This window comes from Temnothorax nylanderi, unplaced genomic scaffold (assembly GCF_030848795.1).
Source record: "Temnothorax nylanderi isolate EJ_2023f unplaced genomic scaffold, tnyl_v1.0 TNYL_tig0115_pilon, whole genome shotgun sequence".
Taxonomy (NCBI): domain Eukaryota; kingdom Metazoa; phylum Arthropoda; class Insecta; order Hymenoptera; family Formicidae; genus Temnothorax; species Temnothorax nylanderi.
The window spans coordinates 395,747-421,797 of NW_027249177.1; the positions used below are offsets into that span (position 1 = coordinate 395,747).

The 26,051-nt window shown below is 34.6% G+C and overlaps 1 protein-coding gene across 9 annotated transcripts in view; it reads right to left on the reverse strand.

The window, feature by feature from the left end:
• Positions 1 to 758: 758 nt before the first annotated feature.
• LOC139776244 (uncharacterized) overlaps positions 759 to 26,051 on the reverse strand; it is a 139,124-nt gene continuing 113,831 nt past the window's right edge. For 4 of the 9 annotated variants that reach the window (XM_071712788.1, XM_071712787.1, XM_071712790.1 and 1 more), the window contains 15 exons: positions 23,052 to 24,204; positions 22,204 to 22,326; positions 20,426 to 20,746; positions 19,711 to 19,995; positions 18,978 to 19,140; positions 18,548 to 18,604; positions 18,255 to 18,403; positions 17,795 to 18,124; positions 17,423 to 17,535; positions 17,191 to 17,317; positions 16,543 to 16,831; positions 14,298 to 14,615; positions 7,265 to 7,453; positions 5,987 to 6,057; positions 759 to 1,867 (listed from right to left, as the gene is read on the reverse strand). In XM_071712788.1, coding sequence (XP_071568889.1) covers positions 1,796 to 1,867; positions 5,987 to 6,057; positions 7,265 to 7,453; positions 14,298 to 14,615; positions 16,543 to 16,831; positions 17,191 to 17,317; positions 17,423 to 17,535; positions 17,795 to 18,124; positions 18,255 to 18,403; positions 18,548 to 18,604; positions 18,978 to 19,140; positions 19,711 to 19,995; positions 20,426 to 20,746; positions 22,204 to 22,326; positions 23,052 to 24,204 — 3,760 coding nt within the window. In that variant the 3' untranslated portion in view covers positions 759 to 1,795. The remainder of the gene's footprint in view (positions 1,868 to 5,986; positions 6,058 to 7,264; positions 7,454 to 14,297; positions 14,616 to 16,542; positions 16,832 to 17,190; positions 17,318 to 17,422; positions 17,536 to 17,794; positions 18,125 to 18,254; positions 18,404 to 18,547; positions 18,605 to 18,977; positions 19,141 to 19,710; positions 19,996 to 20,425; positions 20,747 to 22,203; positions 22,327 to 23,051; positions 24,205 to 26,051) is intronic. The other 5 variants (XM_071712796.1, XM_071712791.1, XM_071712792.1 and 2 more) reach the window with 5 other exon arrangements.

The window sequence follows — 26,051 nt, forward strand, 5'->3', positions numbered from 1 at the left end:
CATAGCATCGTGTGCATATACACGTGTAGGTGTAATTAGATTTCCTCTTTTCTCATTTATATAACAACAGATGTTCATTTAGAAGTAATTTAGTGTGCATCTAAGACCCAAAAGAGAATCATTACCGAGCTATGCAAAATAGAAGATCGATTTCCTTTTTTTTTCTTCTTCTTTCTTTCTCCATCTCGCATGTATAGATATATAAATATACGTCAATTTATATATCGATTATACATAAATAATGTCCGCATCTATTATTTATATATAACGCGTACATAAACCCACTATACATATATATACATATACATTTATACAATATATTTATATTTATATATTTATATTTATATTTATATAAAGGTACTCTTACTATTGAATAGAAATATGCATATTCCAAGTGTTCAATAATATCAATATTGATATATAATATATATATAATAAAATAATATAATAATTATTCTTATTACTATAATAATATAGCAATTGCAACAAGAATATTTGTAATAGTGATAATAATAATGTCGATAATAATAATAATAATATTAATAATATAATAATAAAATAAAATAAAATAATTAATAGTTATTACAATATAATAATAGTTATAATCATATTAACAACAACAAGTATTCTTTGTCACATTTTGGTTGCAGATTCTTACAATCACAAATATATTATCCATAAATGTAATAGTCGAAAAAGGATGTTAAATTAAGGAGAATATGTGAATAGAGTGCTCTATTTCTTTCTTTTTTTTCCTCTGTGTATAGAATAATTAAATCCTATAAATAGTATCTATATCTTCAACAGCCAGTGGTATAGTAAAGTATACCTTTTTTGAGGTACCTATATATAGTTTCCTCTCCTTTTTTTTCCCCACTCTTGTGATATACCAAATACAATACTGACGGAGAACGCGATACACATACACAGCCACACACGCACGCGAACATTAACACACACACACACACACACACATACACACGTATCGACAGGTAAAATGCGGATGTGGATTCATCGTATGCCTGTGATCGTTATCCCGGTATACGATGGCGACATGTATCTTCGATCATCCGAAGCCGAGACGAGAGCTCGACGAGAGAGAAAGACTTTCCTCAATCAAGACAAACAAGAAAAAATAAACAATCATAAAAAGCGACGGGAACGAACGCCGCGAATCGATTCTCTTCCGTGTCGCGATATGCCGCGACCCCGTTACTCCTGGCGAACACCGCGTACCACTCATTCATTGTCAGCCAACAAATCTCAACACAGCCAAACAGAAACGGAAACTTTTGGTCCTTCAGGTTCAAAAAATAACAAAGAAAAGGGAACAGGTCCTGCCGTTTCCCTCTTTTTTTTTCTATCTCTCTTTTTCTTTCTATTTCTACCTTCCTACCTCACTTTTTCCCTCTATCTCTATCTTTCTATCTCTCACTTTTTTCTCTCTCTCTCTCGTTCTCGTTCTCTCGTCTCTTTTTCCTCGACTGATCGACGGGCAACATTCTAGAGAGCACCGCGCGCTAGTTTTGCATTGTATTTGGTGATACGTATATGAATACTGACTCCGTGTGTGACGTTACATATAATACAATAGTATCCATTACGTATAAGTGTATATGCATTTTATAACTCTCTTTCTCTTACTTTCTCTCTCTCTCTCGCGCATTTTCTCCCTTTCACACCCTCGCTCTCTTTCCGCGTTTTTTACGTCCTATATATCTCCGTTCCGCTCTCCGCACACTCAAAAATATATTACATATAACTCTTTACTGCATGACGGGATGGTGGCCCGCAGTCACTCGGACTGTAGCAGCTTCTGCAGCAACGACGATTTCGTCGGATCACCTCGTGCCTCCTCCATAGTAATCTGAAATCAAAAGATTTCGTTAGAATTGTATTCGCGATTCCTGATATCGACTAAGATTTCGAAACCGATCGCGAAGAGTACACATCTATAGAGTAACGGAATATTTGCAAAAAACTACAAGATATTAAAAAAACCAGTTTTTTCGCATTAAAATTTAAATCTCTGATTCTGATACTGAAGTAGCTTTGTCTTTGATATCCTAAAAATTTATAAGCTCAATTAAATAATAAAATTAATAACGAAACCAGGCACTATAGGACCAGAAATCGTTTAATAAAATTGAATCCCTGGAAGTTTACGACACTGGAAATTTGGAGATTTGTTAAATCAAGAATTAGTAAAACGAAGAATTTACAATACCAAAAAATGATAAAAAATTGTATGGCACTGAACACAAAACTAATTTCTTTAATAATTTTTTAAATCAAAGATCCAGGAATTTATAATATTAAACCAATTATAATACAATCAATGGTCGAAAAATTGTGAATGTTACAATTAATGTGGCCAGTTAGGTCTAATAAAAATCATTTTCGTTAATTATTTACTGCCAACGATAAGTTTCGATTTATTTATTATAATTTCAAAATTAAGAGCTCGATAAAATCAAAAATTTACAGCATCAAAGATTTAGGATTTTAAGGATCCGTGAAATTAAGGTTCTGCAAATCCAATATTTATGAAACAAAGGATCAGTGGGTCCAATAAGGAGCAAGAACTCTGCAATGAAATATTTCTCCAGCGATCGGTTTGAAATCGCTTTGATGATCGGCAGTCTACTGCGATATTTCCATCGTATAAGATTCGAACATTAATCTAAGATATATTTTTAAATAGCAGCATTAATGGTGCAGCCGTGTCTCGTATATTTAGTAGCCGCGTATACATTTTTATGGAAGAATTATTTAGAATTTAAGATTGCAAGGATCCACGCATTTGAAATCCAATAATGTCTTTGTTAATCAGATGCGCGAATCCTTTCAATAGCTATATGTCCAAACAATATTTCGCCCTGACAAACTTAAAGAACAGAAATCTGAAGCCACATAGCAACTACACATCCAATATCTCAATGCACAATGATCGCTACTGCAAAATCTTTTAAACGGAATACTCCGCCTTTAATTTGCCAATTGAATACTTCTTACTTCACGATCGGTACGAGCGTAACTCAAAAGACTTCCTCATTTTTATAGAATAGATTCAATAGAACAACAATTGTTGTACTCTTCAATTTTTGTTTCATATTTCTGATCAATATGTGGATAAAAAATTTTTTAACTTATATGTATATTAATAACAGATTTATATTATCATTATAGATACATATTATTATCTAAATTGAAATAAATTTCTTTTTTTTTGCTCGGTACGCGATTAATGCACTCGATACGTAAATTACACAAAACTATCGCTGCTAAAAAAATTTCTGTTTTGTAAGCTTATTTTATAAGCAAGTATATTATATGTTGAAACTTGGAAAATTGACTCTAAATTAATGATAAACAATCGTGATTTGGCCTTGAGAGTAACAACGCGGTTATCAGTGCGTAATATATCAGAAACCTGTGATTTATTTAAAATTTTAAAAAAATTACAAAGCACAAAATTCTAAATTAATGAATTAATCGCGTTCCAATCGAGTTTCCTTACAAATAACTATGACGTACTCGATATATAGAACATTTAGAAAATCGTATAAGTTTAAATTTAAAATGTTTTTCTAAACCCTCCTTTTTGTAGCATTAGCGGGTTTCCTCATGCAATACGAATAAATCGTTCTCGAAAAAAAAAAAAAAAAAAAATTAAGTACTACGCGTAGATATCTAGTTGGCTCACTGTGAAAAAGCATTACTAGACGTACGTTATACAATACAACAAATGGTAGTATGATTACTGATTACTCCGAATGAGCTGAAGCTTACAACACCATCACCCTGTAGATATGAAAGGAAACACTTTTTGCTTGGCATCCCCTGGACGCTCAATACGGGAATGAGTGCATTGCGCTGAAATCTTTAAAAATATTGAAAAGAAAATCATGCGCGGCGTACACGGGAGAAATCCCAGATGCTTCTTGATTTGTACGAAAAATTGCTCTCCATTTTAAGTTGTTAAATTTTTTGTGTAGGTAAAATGAAAAATTCAATTTAATAATTAGTTATGTAAATTACTAATTTACGAATTTCATTGAATTTTACTTAATAATCGTCACAATAAAAGTGAAATAATTAATTGCAAAAATGAATTTTTTGTATGTTATGAAGATAAAATTTATTAACAAAGTTATATTTTACGTAAAATAATTCCCAAAACTATTAAATATAATAAATATTTCATTAAATTATTTTAATACAAGGAATACTTCACATTTACAAATATCCCTTTTTTCATAAATTTATGTCCCAAATTTTTTTAAATTCTTAATTAGATATTATCATTTTTCCTATTTTTTTGAGCATTTAAAGGTAAATTTTCTAGTAATTCAACTTTAAATCAATTTTATTGAAGCAAAATCTTAAAATCAATTGAGAAAAAATAAAATTATTTCATATACTCGTTCACTCACATACACAAAACTCTCTTCTCATATTTTCAATCTTTTACGATATATAATCCAACTATAATCCGAAATCTATATTAAGAAAAGTGATGGAACTTTAAATTCGAGATACGTGAACATATTAAATCCCATAAGCTTTATTTATATCATCTAATAACTGCCTAAATTTTCATAAATTTGCAAGTCTTCGTATTTCTTTAACATTTAGAGTTCTACTAATTATTTCCGTCTAATAAAATGTCATAAAATTAGCGTTACGCTGGCATCAGCCGTACGCTTGCGTGAACGGAACAAAAATTAAAAGAAGTTACTCGCAGTTAATGCAGCCGGTGAAGTACAATTAGTTTCTTGCACAAAATGTAGAACAACTCATAAACGCGCTACATTATGCAGACAGTAGAGGCAATTAACATGTTTAGCTAATGCGCCTCGATAAAGTTCATTTCGAACGAGAATCTACTTGGCGTGGTAACAAGATCAGCTTGTTTAATACTAAACACAGCGTTTCTCATTGACACTGAGTGTAAAACTTAAGCGCCTTTGTCGGCAACATTTAACGCATTATTGCAATGCGTGCTTCTTAATAAAAAAAAATGTAAAGGACATTTTTCAAACTTTTTGTAAGAGATATAATATTAATTCTATTTTTGGGGTGCTAAATATTAATTTTATTTTCACTTATAAAAATATCTTTGTTTTTGCAACATTGCTTTTTGTAAAATAAATGTTACATAAAATTTGAATTTTTAAAGATATGAACTTCGATATATTTTATAAATTGGAGACAAAAATTTCGCGATTTGTTTTCTATCTTTAAAGATTTGTGAGATAGTTGAAAAAGTCACCGAAATATGTAATTAAATTTTCATAATTTCATTAATATATTTTAAACTCGCGCGTTAAACAAAAAATGTAAAATACTTATTTAAAAAGTCATAATTAAAGAAATAAATTTAAAGAGTTATTTTTATGAAATCAAATTCCTCCGCCTCTTTCGTCAATTAAACTGGAAAAGGAAATAGAATTAAATAGTAGTAGAAAGAAAAAGAAGTAGGAATCAATTCTACAACTATAAAGCCAATCCCTAATTTACAAGATTTAGATTTTAGAAAATTCGTAGCTTCGCCAAATAAACGCTATCTCCCTCGATTCTTCTTCAATTATCAACTATATTTTCAGGGCACGTTCTACTTTAGCATACACAAGAGTCGAATCTCCAACTATATACGGCTCTATTGCGAGAAAATCCGAGAGAATTATCGTCACGTGCGAGTACTGTAACGATAATGCCGAGACACGGTCGTCGAAACGACGACCTCGCATGCATTTGTAGAGCGCTCTAAACTTAAAAAAAAAAAAGTAAGTAACCCCATACAAGTTTTACGCTCAGTGCGCAAATAGAGAGAGATCATTAAACATGTTTCGTGCACAATCAGTTCTGAAGCCAAGCGTATAGAGGGAAGACATAGCATAACAAAATCAAAAAAAAAAAAAATAAATAAATAAATAAATAATACGTAAAAGTAATTATATATTGTCGGAAATGGGGCTCTTACCCTGGAGGACGAGGGGGCACTTCCGGCGCTCCCCCAGATCTTGGCGGGGCCATCGCTAACCACAGCCTCACCTAGTTGGGACATCGTAACAGTAGGCGTTACCACAGTCTTTGTAGAACTAAAGTATTGCCTCTCCTTACAAGAAGCGGGAGATTACGCATAGCGGAAACGCGCGTGCTTCAGCCTGTACATCGATACGGATTCGGATAGGACTCCCGATCGACCGAGGACTCGCTTTGGCCTCTCTCGTGAAAGACTTGCGAATTATTGTGCTAACAGTTTCACTCCAATCAATGCGCGATTGAAAAATTTTCACGTGGCACTTTCTGCATTCGGAAACTACCTTGGAAGAGTTAGGACGGTTGACGCTTTTTCATCATGTATCTCTGAAATTGCTTACGTAGATCTCACGGAGAAACACACGGGGCCTCAGGAAGATGCGATTATAAACAAGTGTAATTAGTTGTAACAGTAATCGCGTGCGATGACGAGTCTAGAAAAAAATGTGCGTGATCTACGAGGGTAAAACTATAATATAATGCTTGTAATACTTTTTCACAGTACTCGCTCATGAAAAACTCACGTCGTATGAGAGATTAATATCAGGATTGCAAGACCGGAGTTATATAACATTGGGATTGTATACGATCAAAAGTTCGACAAAATTCGAAGGAAGGTAAGCAATGCCTCTCTATGGAGAAATAAAGACTAAAAAGAAATGCAAACTTATTAAATTTAACTTCGCCTCGTCGCGAAACGGCAAATCGCCTACGAACGATCGTTAAACTTTCGATTCGCGTATGCCGAGAGCATACTACGAAATCTCGCATTTCGAAAGTGAGCAACTCCCACGCTCTGCCTCACACTTAAATATTTTACGAATGTAATATGTAACTTACAGATAATAAGAGAAAATTTTACATATATATTTGATATATTCGTACATTTATAAATTAAATTGTATGACCGGGGTTCTGTCAAAAGCGCGATGCTAGAATAATAAAACATACTACAGCTGCGCAAAACTCTTCATTCGATTCGATTACTCTGCCATTCTAATTCCGAGCGCAATTGTCATTGTGTCAAAATAAAAAAAAAATAAAAAAGAAAACGGAGAAAAGTATTAACATGAAATGTAGCTTTACTGAGTAAGAACTCCCAGCTTTTGCTATGTGAGCTTGCTCGCTAAGCTAATCATTACCTGAGTAGCCGTTTTACGCAATTACGAGATAAGTTTCCGGAATGCAGCAGACAAAGATTGCGAACTACCCCACATACCTGCAGAAGGCATCTCGAATGTCAGACCAAGCGCTTCAAGATCGTCCTGAGAAACTTGAGAAACTTGACCAGAAAGATTATTCTGTAGATTGTTGGGCACTCGTTGTTGCTGCTGCTGCTGTTGCTGCTGTGTTCGCGCGCCGACAATCGCCCTCAATTCCTGCCGCACGAACTCCGAGGTAGCGTTACCTATAACAAGAGAAATCTTTATAAACAAAGCGTCGTCGCGCAACATCGTGTTGCATTTCCTTTGCACAGTCACAGTTCTCAAAATTCCAATCTGTGCGTTATGTGTGTATACGTATGTGTGCGCGCGCGCGTGTGATTTTAATATTAATTTATTGTGTCCGTCACAATGCGAAATACTGCATTTGTGGCGCAAAGGTTCTGCGACAAAGATTAAAAAAAATTCATTGAGATAAAAAAATTTATCTCAATGAATAAAATTAAAATACATCTTATTGATAAATTCAATTGGGTTGAAAACAGTGATGATTCCATTTGTCGTTCAGTAAAACATAAAAATGTTTCATACGTGGTGTGCTTTCTCTCAATAACGTAGATTCTTTGGAATTGATTTACTTTTCATAAACGTCGAGTTATTTATCAGTATTAAATATTTTGACAATTAAATCCAGAGTAAAAATTATAAAGTCTATTTGAATATAAGTGACAAATATTTTATTTTTTAAATATAAACTTATAGAGATAAATATATGAAAAAGTTTTTTATATGTGCGAGATAGCGCATATATAAAAAATTTTACGGTAATTATTTTTAAAAAATAATATGTAAAAGACGAAATTTATCATTAATTTAATATTTCATTTGTCGTACGAATTTTCCGGACTGATCGACTATCGGAGGGAAAAATTTTCAAGTATTCAAAAATTTCTACCCTAGCCAATCAACACAACTGTCATCGAAAAATTTGTCATACGATAAATGAAGTAGGACTGTTAAATTATTCTAGCCCTCTTCTGTAGGTCTTCTATTGTTTCTTTCATTTCCCTTGAGGTTTAATGCATTGTTCCCATCACACCCATAGGAAAGCTAAATCAAATTCTTTTGAATAGGGAAACTGAAGAATAAACGCGTTATTTTTCACCAGTTTTACTAGACAATGCTTTGTGTGCGGTATTTATTTTACTGGTAATTTCTGGGTAAAAATAGCATGGTGACTCTTCGCAGCTTAATCTCCAGATCCCGCACCACACGACCTCTTTTTGTTCTCAGGTCTAAAATAGAATTGAAAGGAAAGAAATTTTCCAAGAAAGAGCACGTAGAATAACACCCAAGAAAGCACTAGGCCTCTTTTCAAAAGACGAGGCTAGATATTGTTTCCGTCTATAGAAGAGGCGCTGGGAACAATGCGTTGAACCGTGAGATAAATATTTCGAAGAGGGTGTCCAAAGTGGTCAAGAGTTTTTCGTATTTTAATCTCTTCTTTAAAACCGAGATTTTTCAGATATCCCCTCATATAATAAACTTAAAAAAAAGTCTTCGATCTGTAATCAAGAGAAAACACACGACGGGCCGAAGCTATCTTATCTATTTGATTATCATGAAATTTCAATCTTTTATCAAATAAGTGATGTATACATTATGATGGGATTAACAGAACAAAAATGGCGCAAAATATATAAAAATATTAATCACGAAAGCTCGATACACTGTACACAAAGATGCCTCGTTGTTAGTAAATGTTTCCACAGCACGTAAAGATAAGCGGTGTTTGAATTCATCTTTTTTACATTTGTGATATTATATTACACAGATGAACACAGATGTGTGATCCTTCCCCCCCCCCTTCCCCCTCTGAGAGATGAGAGAATGATTAAGATGTAATAAATCTGACGTCACATTTGCCACTTTCAGCGCTTCCCGCGCTACGCAAAACATAATGCTGTCCCACCATATGAAATCATTATTCCATTTCCTGGAATTATATATGCTCAATAGACGCCAACATTCTTGAAATTTTAATGCAAGCCTACGCTATGATATTTTCAACCATGATACATTTTGCGTACTACGAAAATGTGTACAGTCGAACTATCTTAATCTCGATCTTCCCCTATAGAAGCTAATACGTAAACTGAACTTCTCCTCTTGCGATGGTCTCCCACCATTTCGCATCTGCCAAGCATGCATAGAATGAAAATATGACTAGTGAGATTATGGACACGCACGAGTGTGTGGGACTGCAACATTAGTCACGTTCAGCCGAGACAACGGTTGTGCAGCAGCAGTCGAATGTGATAGGTTCTTACCTTTAGATCCAATAAATCCTCAGGTATTACAACAACTCAACGATTTGCCCATTTTCATTCTACACGTATGCTATAACAATGTGAGAACTGAAGGGGAAGTTGGGAGCAAAAGATTTGCTCAGTCCCAACGAGTTGAAATTAAGGAAGTTCGGCTATATATATTTCTTAATTGCTATCGCGATATATAAATTACAATATGGGCTGTGTTCCAAAATTCACCACCAGTGTTGGTAATCTATAGTACACGTAACGTATACTATAGATTTTCAGCGCTGGCAATGAATTTTGAAACACAGCTGTGACATAATATAATACAACTCCGTGTCGACACCTTTGATATTAACAATGCAAAGATGTCCACGATTATGTACAAACGGAGACACTAATAACGATACCCATAACATTGAGTTATCTTCCAATAACAAAGGATCGCTCAATGTTATTACGTTCAACAGCGTTAATTGCAATGATTTTACTCAATTAAGGAATTAAAGAAATGACGTAAAAATGGCAAAAATTTTGTTTTTCTTAAAATTTTCCATTTCTCAAATTACAGAACTTTATATATGTATATATGATACTTCAATAATTTACATTGACAATAGAATATATGGACGGAGCCATAGCTACCTATGTAGGCAAGGGGGGTAGTAATAATACGATAGACGTGAGGGGATCACTACAGTCAGTGTACTGACATCAATGACATTCGTTGACTGACAGTAGACTCTGTTCTATTTAGCTGAACTTCTGGCATAGTCTTGTTCATCTTTTTTCTTTTTCTCTCCCTAAAAGACCCTAAAAAGAAAGAAAGGAAAGATAAACCGTGCAAAAAGTTCAGCTAAAAAGAACAGGCCTAGTGATAGACAGTGTATCCCCCTCACCGCTAATATCACCTTCCCCTTCGTAAAAGGCTCCGTCCACGTATTCTACTGTCAATGGTAATTCAAGAAAATAGGATAAACAATATAATTCGATTGGGATCATTACAATATTACGCGATTTACAGTAAGATAAACGCAGTGATACAATATCGTAATGTCGTCCTAGTCACAGCGCTATTTGTGAATGGTGCAGGTGATGATTATGCCACATGTATTTTGCGGGACTATGATAGAGATAATTGCTTGGATTACACGCAGTGCAAGTATGTGTATATGCTACAAGTAAAATATTTAACTTTAAAGTATACACAAATTCTTCTTAAACTAACTAAGTCCCACCTATTTTCTATGTCAGAACTGTCTAACCTGTTGAAATCACGCGAATAAATAACAAACAAGAGACAGGATAAAGCAAGAAAAAAGAAATGTAGAGTAAAGTAATCGTTTATAAGCACAGAGTTAGACAGATCTCTTATACGAGGGGCAATCAAATATAAACGGGAATTTTTTTTTTCTTACGGCCAGGTAAGTTACGGCACGGCACTGTGGGCTTGAGGGGATGAAGGTGGGAATGTCTGGTCTCGATTCCGTCCTCGGGACCCTTGCCGAGCCTCCGCGTCAGTCAGTAGCACGATGAGCGAGCAGGAGGTGCACCCATCCGTCGCGCAACATTTTGTGATCAAGTTTCTGATAAAGGAGGGGTTAAACCAGCTGAAATTTTGAGATGACCTCGTGCTCAGTTTAGCCCCTCTTTCATCAGAAACTTGATCACAAAATGTTGCGCGACGGATGGATGCACCTCTTGCTCGCTCATCGTGCTACTGACTGACGTGGAGGCTCGGCAAGGGTCCCGAGGACGAAATCGAGACCAGACATTCCCATTTTCATCCCCTCAAGCCCACAGTACCGTAACTTACCTGGTCGTAAGAAAAAAATTTCCGTTTATATTTGATTGCCCCCCGTACATTATTATAAGATACACAAGATTTATTAATTTAGATTATTTTGGATGATTCACCTCGATTTCCATGGTCACATGTTTTCGGCATTACTCTTCATATTTCTCCGCAAGATGGGAAAAGAATTTTCCCGTTAGTTTTTATTTTATACTCGGTTTAACATACTTTTCGTCTCTTCCTAGTTTTCTAAGAATTAGATAAAGATAAAAAGTAAGTTAAACCGAGATTAAAGTCAATCTGCATTGGTAGAAATGGACATTAGATACATTTTATATACACTTTAAGATATTAAGATGTGACCTGGAAAGAGATGAAACATTCCATAGGAACTGCAATAATCACAGAAACGTTTACCTTCATACTATCATATTATGTGATAGTAGGAAGTATTAATATTATATTATATGATATTATTATTATATATAGGAAAGATGATATTATTATTATATGATATTAAAAAGTATTAATTTATGACTCTCCTAATGTCAACTACTTTACTATCTACAATAACTTAGATGAAAAAATTCGAAATTAAATTTAGTGCAACAATAAAGAGATTCGGGTAATAAAAGAGCCGATATAATATAGAGAGTCGGCATAATACAACAATATTGACAATATTTACAATTGACAATGTGCAATTATAGCTCTCTCTATCTGATAAATCTGATGAGAACCGTGTTAGTATACAGGATGTCCCACTTTTAAACGATCGCCCCTCACAATTTTTAATCTTTTCGATTTTAGAAAAAAATGTTTCAGACAAAACTTGTATAATCTGGAAAATAGATTTTTTCGAAAAAAAAAATTGATGTCACCATTATTTGTCCCCCTTCAGATCATATAATTTTTGTTTGAAACCTTTTTTTCTACAATTGAAGAGAATGAAAATTTGGAGGTGTGATCGTTCACAATGGGATACCCTGTATATCATAGTGTACATTGATATAAATGATTTTCATCCGATATGGCCACGAGGATGTAAATTATTATCAGCTTACACATATTTAGCATTATAATAATAGTTATGACACTTAATGGACACTTATAATAATGGCACTTAATGGAAATTACAATTACATTTAAAAAAAGCGTCATGCAACATTTACCAAATATTCTCATACTTGTATAAAATATTTGTGTTTGAACAAATACATAGAAACAGCCCTTCAGAAGATATTCATGAGTTTGACAATAATGTCGAATAAAAGTGCGCAATGGCAAAAGCTTTGGTTTAGAAAAATGTGTAAATTAAAAAAATATTAAGTAAAATTAAATTACACATTCATACAATCTATATAATACCGTACTACTGTATAAATTGTATATAATATTTATAAATATAATATTACGTAATATTGCATATATAGTTATATACTATATATAATATTATATAATATTCTAAATATTTAATTATATACAAAAATTGATAGGTCCGATATGGAAAGCAGAATATATCAATAATAGATATAATTACTAACATGAAATTAACTCTTTACAATAAAATATCAAATATTGCTCTCTTATCTCAAATGATATATAGTAGATGGACTAATTAGATCGTAAGCGGTGTCGTTACGAGGCAGTACGCAATGTACGCTCCAGCGTAGGACGCAAAGTTTTGATAGTCAATAATTCTTGAAGTGTCCAAGAATATGTGAAAATGGACCGTTCTGTCAGCGATAATCTGCCCCTACCTGGCTCAACGCCGCGCCGCCCGTAGATCACATAAATACTTCCAATGTACTTTAAAAATCTTTAAATCAATACAAAACTTCAGAATCAAAACTTTATAACAAAAACACAAATTATCTGATATAAATACTATTGAACTGTTCGATGAGATAAATCTATGTAAAACAATATTTTCAGATATACAGCAAAACACTTTGCAATCACCCAATTGATATTTTAAATAAATTAGCTTAAAACGGCTTTTTGGTAATATTTCCCAATTTAACAAAAGCGTTCTGAATATTATTAACTATGCCAATATAATATCTGTGACTACTGGTGAAGCAACTTTTTCAAAATTAAAATTAATCAAAAATTACCTCAGAAGTACAATGATGCAGAAGCGATTATCCGATTTAACAATCCTATTAATCGAGAATGAACTGGTCAATAACCCCGATTACAAAAATATTGTAGAAATATTCGCAAAGACTAAGACTAAAAAACATAATTTTTAAATAACTTTTTTCTTATTTTTATAAAATATGTATATTATTAAAAAATAAGATATAAATATATTAATACATTTAACAATATAAAAAAAATACAAAAATGAAATAAATAAATTCAAAAATTTGTTTAAATATAAAAATATAAAAAGATAAAAATATAAAAAAGAAAACAGAACCACTATTCTAAACTTCGTTCGTGGTTCTGGGCAATATTCTGGCGTATATATTAACGCCAAAAACGGGAATTTTTGAGACTATTTTTTATTTGCTTTTGCAGCTTCGCGTTGGGGCGCGCGAGCGAATCCCAGCGTAGGGGCGACTAAGACGACAGTCGTAACGTCACCGATTGTAAAACTAAAAGGTATTTTTTTAGATATATCGAGTAATAAAAAGGCAGACAAATATCCGAAGCATTTGCATGGTGAACATTTCGATAAACATCGTTAAAAAGAAAAGAGAGGAAAAGATAGAGAAAAAGAGAGCTTTACATGTTTCCAATACACCCAATACATGCTTTGCATCCGCTAAAACTGCTGCTGCTGCTGCTGCCGCTGTTGGAAGTGATGATAGTTTCGATGATAAGACATAGGTGGGTTGCAGGGGATATAAGTATAAGGGTGATACGTATGGCGGCAGCAATGACAATTATTATTATCTTCTAACGGGGGACCACAGGGTCGTGATGATGATAATGAAGTGTCACATGACATTAATAAGTCACATGACTTACCACCCATTTGGTGATTGACGGGATTACCGGAAGGCAGTGACCTGGCATCTTGCGCCTCCCCGCCAGACGGATAGAGCGGTACTGACGACCGATCGTAACAGAACTGACTGTTCTGCATGTCTGCCGTGTTGATAGTGTTTGCGTTGGTGTGTTGATATAGCATAGGGGTATGTTGTTGGCTCGAGAAGTGTTGTGTATTGGTGGCGTTATGTTGATTATGGGTAGGTGTTGCCGGACAAGCCGAGTGTGAATGACTAGGTGAAAGAAGAGGTTGTTCCTTACTCACGCCGCCGTAGTGCCGAGGCGAGCCAATCCCACCTGCAACATCAATTGTGTATACCCGGACTGCCCTTCGCCAGCCTTTTGCCGAAACATTTAAAACGCTTCTATTTCGCTTTCATGTACCATGCCAGCGCTCATTGTTAAATAGCCACGTACAATAATATCGAGATCGAAAAAATCTATATATCGAATAAATTAAACAACCGGGGTGGATTAATGCACCCGGAAAGCGGGTTCGATTCTGCTAGCCAAAAGTCAAAAGCAGATACTCATATGCCAAATAAATAAAACTCTGGTATTTCTGAAATTGTGAAAAAGTAAGTCTCTCGATTTAATGATGCTATTTTTGTTGGATCTTATATTCGCAAAGAATCGTTAGTAAGTATTATATGGACAGTCATAGATATGATATATAATTAAAAGCAATCGAAAATTTTGCGCTATAAATATTATTGTCTCGTTTGATGAAAAACTCTTTATACGGTTTTTAAATTAACTCACATATAATGAAATTCATTAATCTCACTTAATTTATTAAATTATTTTATATCCTATAATTATACTGGAATACTAAGCTCATGTTAAAAAAGGAATTTCTTGAGTTTAAATTTCACGAGTGAAAAAACAAAATTATAAGACTTTCTGCTTGAGAGAGAGTAGATAAGAAAAAAATTATGAGAGATAAGAAAGCGTTTCAATCTCTAGTATACCACATCGCTCCAATCATAAATTATTAAAAGATTAAATCCACAAATTATGCAAAATCTGCTACGTTTCTCAGAGAGTCACGCTTTCCTTCTATAAAAAATTTGACACATTACGTAATTTCTATTCACAGAAAAACATCGAGATGTACAGGCATAAAAAAATACTAATAAAGTCTATGCGCATACCCGACTAATCTACGCACGACTTCCACAATTTAGTAGATTAAACAAAGTTAATCTTAATCTGTACATACTTACCGACCTTGGAACAAAATCTTTCAGTATATTTCAATCACAGCTTCCATCGCGCGTATAATTGTATGTTAAGTCGCATATCGGCTTTTATTGTAAAAATCAGCTCAATGAGCCTCTACGTAAAAACTATTGCGCAAATACTTATTCGATGCTATCTTTACTACTACCCGCGAAAGACACGAAATCGAGTTAACATATTTAAACGCATTAAAACAGACCTATTTAACCGCCTATTTAAGAATCACGCAGTGAACCTTCCTCTTATTAAGGGACTTATAGATCGCGTGAATCACATTACGACTTAAACATTAAATAACATTATACTAATCAGAATACTCTGTAGAGAAGTCGATTTACCGATATTAAAAATTATACTTGAAACATAGTGAAACAAAGAATATTAAATCTTTTTAATTGCCATTGCGAATTCTTTCTTAAAAACTTTCAAGTTTTCAACGTATTTAAATCAATTAAAACGAATATAGTTAAACACGCGTTGGCACGGTAAAACGACTTTCCGGCGCTTATATTTCCGATGCTTATATTTCTAATCTTACAACTAAATATGTAATATCCGTCATATTGTTTTTTTGCACACCACATAATATGAGATCCCATATTTGTCATTACTTCATTCACTACTAAACAATGAAATATCCAAGTATAATTTTCTATTTAATGACTAGTATACAGTATACTAAAGTATACTAGGGTATAGTATACTTGTAGTATAATTTAGTATACTTTGGTATACTAAATTCTTTATGTACTAAATTCTTTATATATATTTCTAATTAATATTAGTCAAATATTTTTCATTGTTGCAAATTCGAAGGAATGTTTCCTATACAACCGCAAAACCGAATCCTTTTCTCTTTTTCTTCAATCTGCCCTGATTATTTTAACTGCGATAATCCTAATTATCTTTTAGCGTTAAAACGGGGGAATATATGACGATCATTCAAATCCGATAATTTATTAGTACGAGAATAAATGTATACCTGGCAACTGAGTCGTAGCAGAAGGTGTAGACGTGGTTCGTTGCAGTCGATACTGGGCCGACGGATTTGGTGCACCAGTATTGGGACCCGGTGGGAACTGGCTAGCCGTAGGCGACGTCGGTGGAGGAAACGCTTCGGCAGGAAACGGGGATTGCCTGGCGGAGGCTGCCGTCCCCGGCGAAGGCATCGATCTTTGTTGTTGCTGTTGTAACTGTTGTTGCGCCGTGACCTGCTGTTGCGGCCTCACCTGGTTCACGTTGAATAATCTCGGTGTGTTGCCGTAATTGCCCTGGCGCATATATCGTGCAAACGTATAAAAATATCCAGAGAAATAAAGAAATGACAAATATAAAAAAAAACTATAAAGCAGAGAAAGAAACAATATATGTATCATATTATAAAATATAAGTAGAAATTTAATGTATAATAATTCAAGCTTGTAATTTTTATGCGTTATTATTGCATTAACACTTAACTTGCATGGTTAATCACATAAATATTAATTAATGAACTTTTTTGCATGTTTTTATCTTTCCAATAAGATCATTAAGCCTCAATTAATTCTAACTAATGCTTCTAAAAACAGCTTGTATGAGTATTTTTTGTTTTATTGTAGTTAATCTGAGGTAACAATGTTTTCGCACTCACTTGTGCCACCCGTGGAGATAATGGTTGCGGATGAGAGAACGACAATATACCGGCCGGAGAATGTGGCGAAAGCCTCGCCGCGGCAGACACTTGTTGACCACTGTTGAAATTGTTATTCACAATATGGCTGTAGCAAAAAGAGAATCATGTGATGAGATTTTTAACAAAGCCATGTTAAGCATCTCGGCTTGAATAAGCAAACCCGGGGTGCTTAACATAACAAAATACTCACTGCTGTGGTATCGTCGATGGATGGGAATACGAATGAGCGAGTCGGTGACCAGAAGCCATCTGGACGGAGGCCCCATAGCCTGGAGAAACTTGTGAATCTGGGACACTCGATCGCTGAATAAAAGAAAAACATTGCACATTTGTAGCAGTTATTTTGCATTTTTTAGAAACAAAACATTGTAGTCAACATTTGAATTAGAAATGAATTAATGCAACTTATCAAAAAGTGCGAATAATTATATTTGTACAATTCGACTTTGAAATTTTTAATATTTGTTATTATTATTAGATATAAAGTCAAGAGAGCAAGAAGTTTTTATTTCTAATTTCTTCTAATGTTTTACTTCTTGTGCTAGCATGATAAGCTGCACACCTGCAACGACACATTCGGCGGCGCAACGCTATTGTTCAAAAGGTTGTCGATGTTAAGGCCACTGCTAATTTGATCCGTCGCAGTAGCATTCGATGGGATAAGCAACTGCTGTTGCTGCTGCTGTTGCAATAATCTTTGCTTCTGCTGCTGCTGCTGTTGCTGCTGTTGCTGAGCTATGAGCTTAGAACGCTGTTGCTGTTGTTGTAACTGCAACTGCGTAAATTGGCTGGTTTGTCTAATGCCTGGTTGGGCATTAAACCTCATCCTGGTCTGTTGGTACATAGGAGGTGGCTGGTAACTGTGACTAGTCGTCACAGGCGTGGTTCCCAACTGCAAAAAATTCAGCAACTTTGAATTTCTTTATAAAACAACAAAATATAAATTAAAAAATAATTTGAAGAAGATGGACAAGACTAATCCAAAATAAGCGACTTAATTGAAGAGGAAAACTTATATATACCGCAGTGGAATAGGCTGGTGGTGTGTTAGACATAGTCATGCTGGAAGATGTCGAATTCACGACACTCTCGCACAACATCAACGACTTCTGAATAGCGTTAATTGCCATTGACTCGTTCATGACATTGCTCTCCGGCACTTCGATAGCACCTGTAAGATTTCGTCATAAACAAATCTGTTAGGTAAAAAAAGTATATTTAAAATAATACTTAAAAGTATAATCTTCAAAATAATACTTAATAAACTAATAAATTGAAAATAATACTTAAAAAGTATAATCTTTAATATAATTACTTTCGCTGCCACACATGATTGGCTGCATTATTATTCCCCGCAAAAAACTGATTGTTCCTAAAACAGTTATACAATTATTCGAATCTGCTATTGCTATTTCGCAAATCGTATTCAAGCAAAGCGAATTATGTATAAAGTAATATTATATAGTAAAAAATGCTAAAAAGTAAACAAATTTAGATTTGTTTAGTATGCAGAGCGACAACGAAAGTTCAGATATGTATTTATAAAATGTACAATTTTAGATTCAAATAAATGATTCATTGAAACTTCGTGTATCATGCAATATAATTTAAATTTAATATGATATAAGGAAACGTTGTAAAAATTTACAATTATATTGAAATATAATTATAACATATCATGTCTGTAAAATCAAGCAATCAAAAGATTATCATTATTATTATTATTAGCATTTTACTGTAATTACTTGTGATAGCTTCGTCCGGGACAAATTCGATAACTTGATCCAAAATTTCCGAGAGATCCGGATCCGATGACTGATTATCCCAGGTTGGATCGTTGCTAGTCTGACGGTATTCTCCGCTACCCGCAAACTCGGACTCGATTGGTCCCATTTGGGGCCTTTGTTGCTACAAAAAAATATGTTTAAAAATATTATCTAAAATAACGATAAGAGTATATACAGCGGAAATTTAATTAATTTTTATTAACTCTTTAGTTATAGAAAGCATATACCCTGAAAAAATAATTCTTCATTTATGAAAAGCGTATACATATGCTAGATTATTAGTGGAAGGACTGTATAGAGAGTGATTCATGACAAACAAAAGATCAGGTACAAAAGGTCGGGCACAAAAGATAGACAAGGGTAGCGCGATTCAATGTTAGACGCGGACGTTTACATGAAGCGTCTTCGACGACCAGCAGATCCGCGTGAAAACGTGAGTTGCGTCGCCTTTGCTTATCTTTTATATCCGACCCGTGATAAGCGAACTATTTCTTTTTATAATTCTAAGTTTCGGAGAAAATTAAAAAAAAAGAAAAGTCTCAGAATTCAGGAATATAACATTTTAAGGACAAATGTTTGTTCTAAATCACTCTGTATATGCGACTATGTTCCACATATGACAGACAATTTTCAGTTAAAGTAATAATCTATAATTGTTAACGTTCATTAAATTAAATTAAGTCGCGCTTACTTGACTTAGCATATGACTGAGGTAGGAATTGGTTGCTTGACGAGGTAGTTGTCTCGACTGGCTTTGGAGAGGACGCGCCGACGTCGCGGTCGTCGTAATCGCATTATTACCACCAACTTGCAAATTGCCACCGGTCCAAGGCTGCTGTTGTTGTTGCGACTGTTGCTGTTGCGGCTGCTGCTGCTGCTGCTGCTGCTGCTGTTGTTGTTGTTGCTGCTGCTGTTGTTGTTGCTGCTGTTGTTGCTGTTGCTGCTGCTGTTGTTGTTTTAACCGAGGCAGCTTGTCCTAATTAAAAGATCAATTATTATTTAAAAAATTTAGATAACATTTCTTATTTTTAATTTTAAGATAACTGCATATAATATCTAAGTCGTAGTATTGTCGTTTTTCCGTTCATTGATGTTTTAACCTGCGAGCGAAATAAAGTAAAGAAAACATTTGTTTCCTAACAATGGAGCAGGTAAGTAATTGGTAGTTTGCCCTTTTTCCCTTTTCCGACTATGTCAAGGTTGCAGTAACGGCTCGGCAAACCAGTCCATTGTTAAGACATAAAGTAAAAAGGGAGAGGAAAGAGGCATTTCCGAGTATGATAGTTTTTAATTTGACACTCTAAAGATGATATAGAATGTTTATTGAAATTGATATTTTTACGCTTATTCACGTCCTGCGTAATAATGTGTAAAAAATTAACAAAAATAAATTGTTCGGATCGTACCTGTGGCGTTGCCGATATCACAGACGCGGGAATCGGGATACTCGGCGTTGTTTGCCGCGGCTGTTTCGCTAATAAGGACGCCAACATTTTGTTCTTCTCCCATAGCTTACTCGTTGCATTATTCGAGGAGCTCGTTCCCGAAGAAGACACCTGATGCGACCCGTCCACAGGCCGTTTCACGGCTATGTTTAAGTCGCCATCCTCTCCCGGCCTCTTCTGACCTACCTGCGTCGTGTTCAGACTCATGTGATCACCTGATTGCGACGGAGATGGAGTAGTATTGAATCCAAGACTCCGCAAAAGAGGATCATCTTCTCGACTCTGTTAGAAAAAATATACTGCTCAGTTCGGGTTACGTGCTTTTGTACTACCCCCATCCCTTCCCTTCTTCTCTTTCCCGATTCCGTTGCTTTATCCAATAGATTTCGGCCCTTCTCGTAGGCGACGAATGAGAGAAGAAATTTTTTAATGTGTTTAACTAACGATTGGCTCGGCAAGAAAACCCTGACTCTCATTTATCACTCCATTGTACTATAGAATGTGTAGGGCTTTGACCGTTACTAAGTCATTCTTCTTTATGGATTTTGGTCTGATCACAGTATTACTCTACAAAGTGTCCAATTTTAAAGTTTGCAGTGCTATATCTCGCAAACCAATGATTTTATTAAAAAATGTTTCAGACAAAAGTTGCATGGTTTGAAGGGAGACACATGATCCAGACGTGAGTCCTGTAGATATCATCGTTTTCAAGAAATTTTAAAGGCGACTAATTTCTTAAATGAAACTTCATTTTTTCTTTGAGATAAAAGTTGTAAATCTCGTCGAGACGTTTTCAAAACTTTATAATAAAGGAATCGATTGTTGTAAAAAAAAAAACAGAAAAATTATTTTACAAAATTCGATTGTATTTTGTAGAAGCATTCAATTTTGCAAAATTGCAAATGTAAAAATTAATATTATTATTCGATTTCTTTCATTATTCTACGTATAAAAGTATGAAAGTAAAGTCATCGAAACATGAATAATTTACGAGATATTTCACATTTTATATTAAAAATATTATGACAAAATTTAAAATAGCTCAGGAAATTCTTAACAAAATAGAGTTTCATTATAGTGTTTTCAAAACGTCTCGACGAGATCTACAACTTTTATCTCGAGGAAAAAATCAAGTTCCATTTAGAAAATTAGTCGCCTTTAAAATTTCTTTAAAACATCTACGACATGACTCACATCTGGATCATGAGTCCTCCTCCAAACAATGCAACTTCTGTCTGAAACGTTTTTCAATAAAATCATCGGTTCGAGATATAATACTGTAAACTTTACAATTATACAGGACACCCTGTATATATTTCTACATAACTTTCACGAAAATTATCAAAAATTTATCACAGCTATGCCGAGATGTGATGCTTTATCAACATCAAAATCCGAATTAAATTATATCTGAAGTTTGATAACAATCACTATCGCATTAAAAGTATTTACCTCGAAAAATATGAGAAATCCGAAAACGAAAGAAAAGAAAATGTAAAAAACAAATAAAAAGAAAAACAGAAAAAAGAAAAATTTTACTTTATCAATTAAAGGTACATTTACATTATCACTTTGTTCATGTGACGAACTATGTCTATAAGATAACTCACCCGTTTTATCTTATAGAAAGTAGTCTTCTTATCTTATCATGCAAATATTGGAAATATTATTTCTTATGTCTTGTTTCTTTTACGTGCTACGTTATATATTTTGACATCTAGCTACAACATAAAATGTACCTGTTGTTCCTGTAACTTTCTCTCTTCGTCTTGATCTTTCATCAGCTGTTGCAGAAGCTCATTTTTCTTCTTCATCCCGGCACGTGCCTCTTCGTCCTCGTCGTCATTTTTCTCGTTTAATAACTTAAAACACAAAAAAGAAAGAAGAGTAGTTATGGGAATTAAAGATTCATCGAATATACAATTCGTAGAGAAGAATGCAACAGTTTGTAAAATTTAATAAAAGTAATAAATTTGATAAAAATTTCTGATTTCTCTCAATCAAATAATAAAATAAGTGGAAAACAAATGGCACTTAGTAACTTCGTATTAAATATACAGCTGTCCTACTTAAGGGAGATAGTACAATTATAAAATTATAAAATTATAGAGCAAATTACCTCTTTATATTTCTTTTTCTCATCGTTAAATCAACATATTTGAATTATTTTCTTTATCTCATAATAGCTACATTTTAACAGATTTTTCTAAATAAGTTTTCTCTGAATTTTAATTTTAGTTCGAAAAAAATCAGTTTTTGATTGTTTGTAACTTTTGATAAAATTATAATTTGTAAAATCAAACGATCATATTGTAATCCATAATCTAAACATTTTTAATAAATTTTTTATTCATGTTTAAACATTCTCTTTTAACTATTCAGATCGCGAGAAGACCATATATTCAAGATTTTTTTTAAACATTTAGGCATATCTAAAAATCATTTTATGTAACTCAAAAAACAGAGAATTATTTACTTCTTTTAAATTTTAAAAAATTCATACTTAATCATTTTCACCCTTCTTGCAGCTTCCCTTTTAAGATATTAACATTTCCGATATTCCGTCAGTTACAAACGTTTGACTTACCTGCAATAACATGTTGTTTCCGAGCGACGATTTGGAGTGCTCCATGCTCGGCCTTGGCATGTTGCTCGGGCTCGTACGCACTTTATGCTCCGAATGATAATCGTCTTCGTCCTGCTGGTTCAACAGAATCTTCAATATCCGATGCTTATGATTATTATCCGAATCGTTGTTCGTATTGTCCTGGCTATCATCACTAGTGCTCGGGCCCTTCGTCAGTAAGTTTCTGAGCCTACCGGACTCGGTGGACACTACACTGTTGTTCTGAGTCTCGATGGCGGTGACGGCAGTGTTGCTGGTTCTCGTAGTCGCACTGTCCATGGCACTACCGCCACCACTGTTGCTAGTAGGACATCCGCTCTTGTTGCTCTCCTCCGTCCGTTTAACAGTCGTCGTGGCGGTGTTACTGCCGACGCCACCGACGCCGCTGCTGATACCGCTACCACCGGCGCCGCCGCTGCCGTTTGTGTTGACGCTACTGGCAGCATTGCTCAACGTGGCCGTCTGCGTGGTCTCCTGAAGGGGGCTGAAGGGGAACGAATTACTGAAGGTGGGAGGGATCGTACTTGGGCTAAGACTGCCCATAGGTATTAACGTCGAATTAGAGAAGGTTCCCTGCGGGCTCGGTGATGTCGGGGATGGCTGGGAAGGTGGTCGTGAGTTTGGTGGCCCGCTCGCTCTCGACTCCGGCCTATCCGTCCACCCGGCGCTACTATCCAAGTCCCACGTGGAACTGGGGAAGAGCTCATGGAATTCCATGTTCCCGAGGTCCATGTTTCCCGGAAAGTGGTTGAACGAATTGCCGACCGACGTGCTCAGCGACGTTAAGGGGTTGCACGAGTCACTGTTACCGCCACCGCCGCCGCCACCACCACCACCGCCGCCGCCGCCGCCGCCGCCGCCGTTGCCGGCAGCCGCCCCTGTGCTAAAGGCGATCGAGTTCGACGAGGTGGCGGCCGTTGTCGCCATACCGCGAGCACTGATACCACTCACTTGACCGTTCAAATGCGCGACGGACATCAGCGGGCCACCCACGTTATTGTTATTGTTACCGTTATTATTATTACTATTATTCGCACAACGGTTGCTAGAGTGTCCTGAGCACAATTTGTTGTTGGAAAGCTGACCACCCTCGAGAGGCATTAAGTCATTGTCCCTATTATGGACAAGAAAAATAAAGTAACACATAAATTTGCCGGTTAACTGCATCTCTTTAGCCTAAGACTAAGCATAATTTATAAAAATCGCACAATATTTCACATCAGCTTTATCACATCTCTCTTATTGGCATCGAAAGTGACTTACTTATGTGTTATATTTCTGTATCTCTAAGAAGCAGAAATCTAAATCTTAGTTTGAAAAATGTTCTATATGTAAGAGGGGGGTAGTGCGAGAATACGTTTCGCATTTGTATATTTCCGAAGCTGGTAGACTGGTGGGGTAAAATATTCTACGTGCTAATACCGGCATCCCCGTTCTTAGGATCTGTGACGTTTGGCTTCCTTAATATTATGGAATAGAATGGCAAACAGGCGTGTGCAGAAAGATGTCTTTCACATTCTGGACGAAGGAAGACGTCTTTCATACTCTGACGCCCATCACTGAATTGCTGGTACCATCGCCGCATCATTTGCTCTGACATTACGTCCAGACAATCCTCCACGAGTCGCTTACGGATTACTGTGCTACTCGTGTCCATTCATAGCGGATAACTACCTGAACTTCATCCTTCGTTCACGTCTGCACCACACTGAGGGCGGGCGCGCTCAAGGCCAAATGTCACGTATCGAAAGAATGATACCAGCACACGATATATTTTACCCCGTAAGTCTACCGACTTTGGAAATATACATACACGAAATTTATTTATTTTTGGACTACCCCTCGTATTACAATCAGTTCTGTCTAAAAGACTCACAAAATGATAAAACTGTCATGCCATTGCTATAAAATCAATTTCATTTATCTCATTTATTTAAGAAATGATTGCTTCAAATCCAATATCTGCAATATTCTTATATCATAATTTGACTCGGTCGACGAGAGGAAAGAGAGAAACTCGGTGCAATTTAATCTCCCTACATCAGAGGAAAACAATTTTAGTTTTGATTATACAAAATCTCTTTCTGCAACATTTAATCAGTTTACCTATAGGAACAATATTTCAAAATCATTTATGACCAAGACAGAAAGTAATTAAGCTGTTGCGAAACATCTAAATAACATAAATGTTAAACTAAGATTATTTACCACGAGCAGATACCGTTGTATTTATTATATATACATTTCAAAGCGTAATTCAAATATATAAGGAAATTTAACACATTGTAGAAATTAGACTTAATATCATACATTTTTTATTGGTAATTGCGTTTGAGTTATATTAATGCTTTATTCGTGCATAAATATAAGTATTGGAGTAAGTGCGATTTACCTTGTCTTATCAAGATTACTTTCCGTTAAATGTTTAAACGCGAGATTATATAAGTAAAACAATTCTATTGAATTATGAACATTCCATTGAATTAATATAAACATTTTCGAGTCTTCAAATGTAAAATATTATGTAATTTACATTTAAAGACTCAAAAATGTTCATATTAATTCAATTTAATTTAATTTGAGTACTTTAGTTTAAGTATTTTATCATAGGTGTTTTACCAAATTGTTTAAATGCGTACAATTTATCAGGGCCTTAAGTATACAAAATGCATATAAAAATGTTAATTTAATTAATTTTCTTCTCATAATAACTTTTCAAAAACTATAAGTATGACTGTGCTGAAAATAATTAATAATTGAAAGCAAAATCAAATTTAACTTAAGAAAAAAACTTAATAAAATATTATATAAACTTTTATATTTTAATTTATATACGTTCTAATATGCGTAAATTTTACAGATAGCTTTTATTTTTCTTCGTGTTGCGCGAGCCCTTCAATGAAATGTTCAAGACAGAAATTAACGGAAAGATCTCGTGTAACCATGATGAATTTCTTGAAG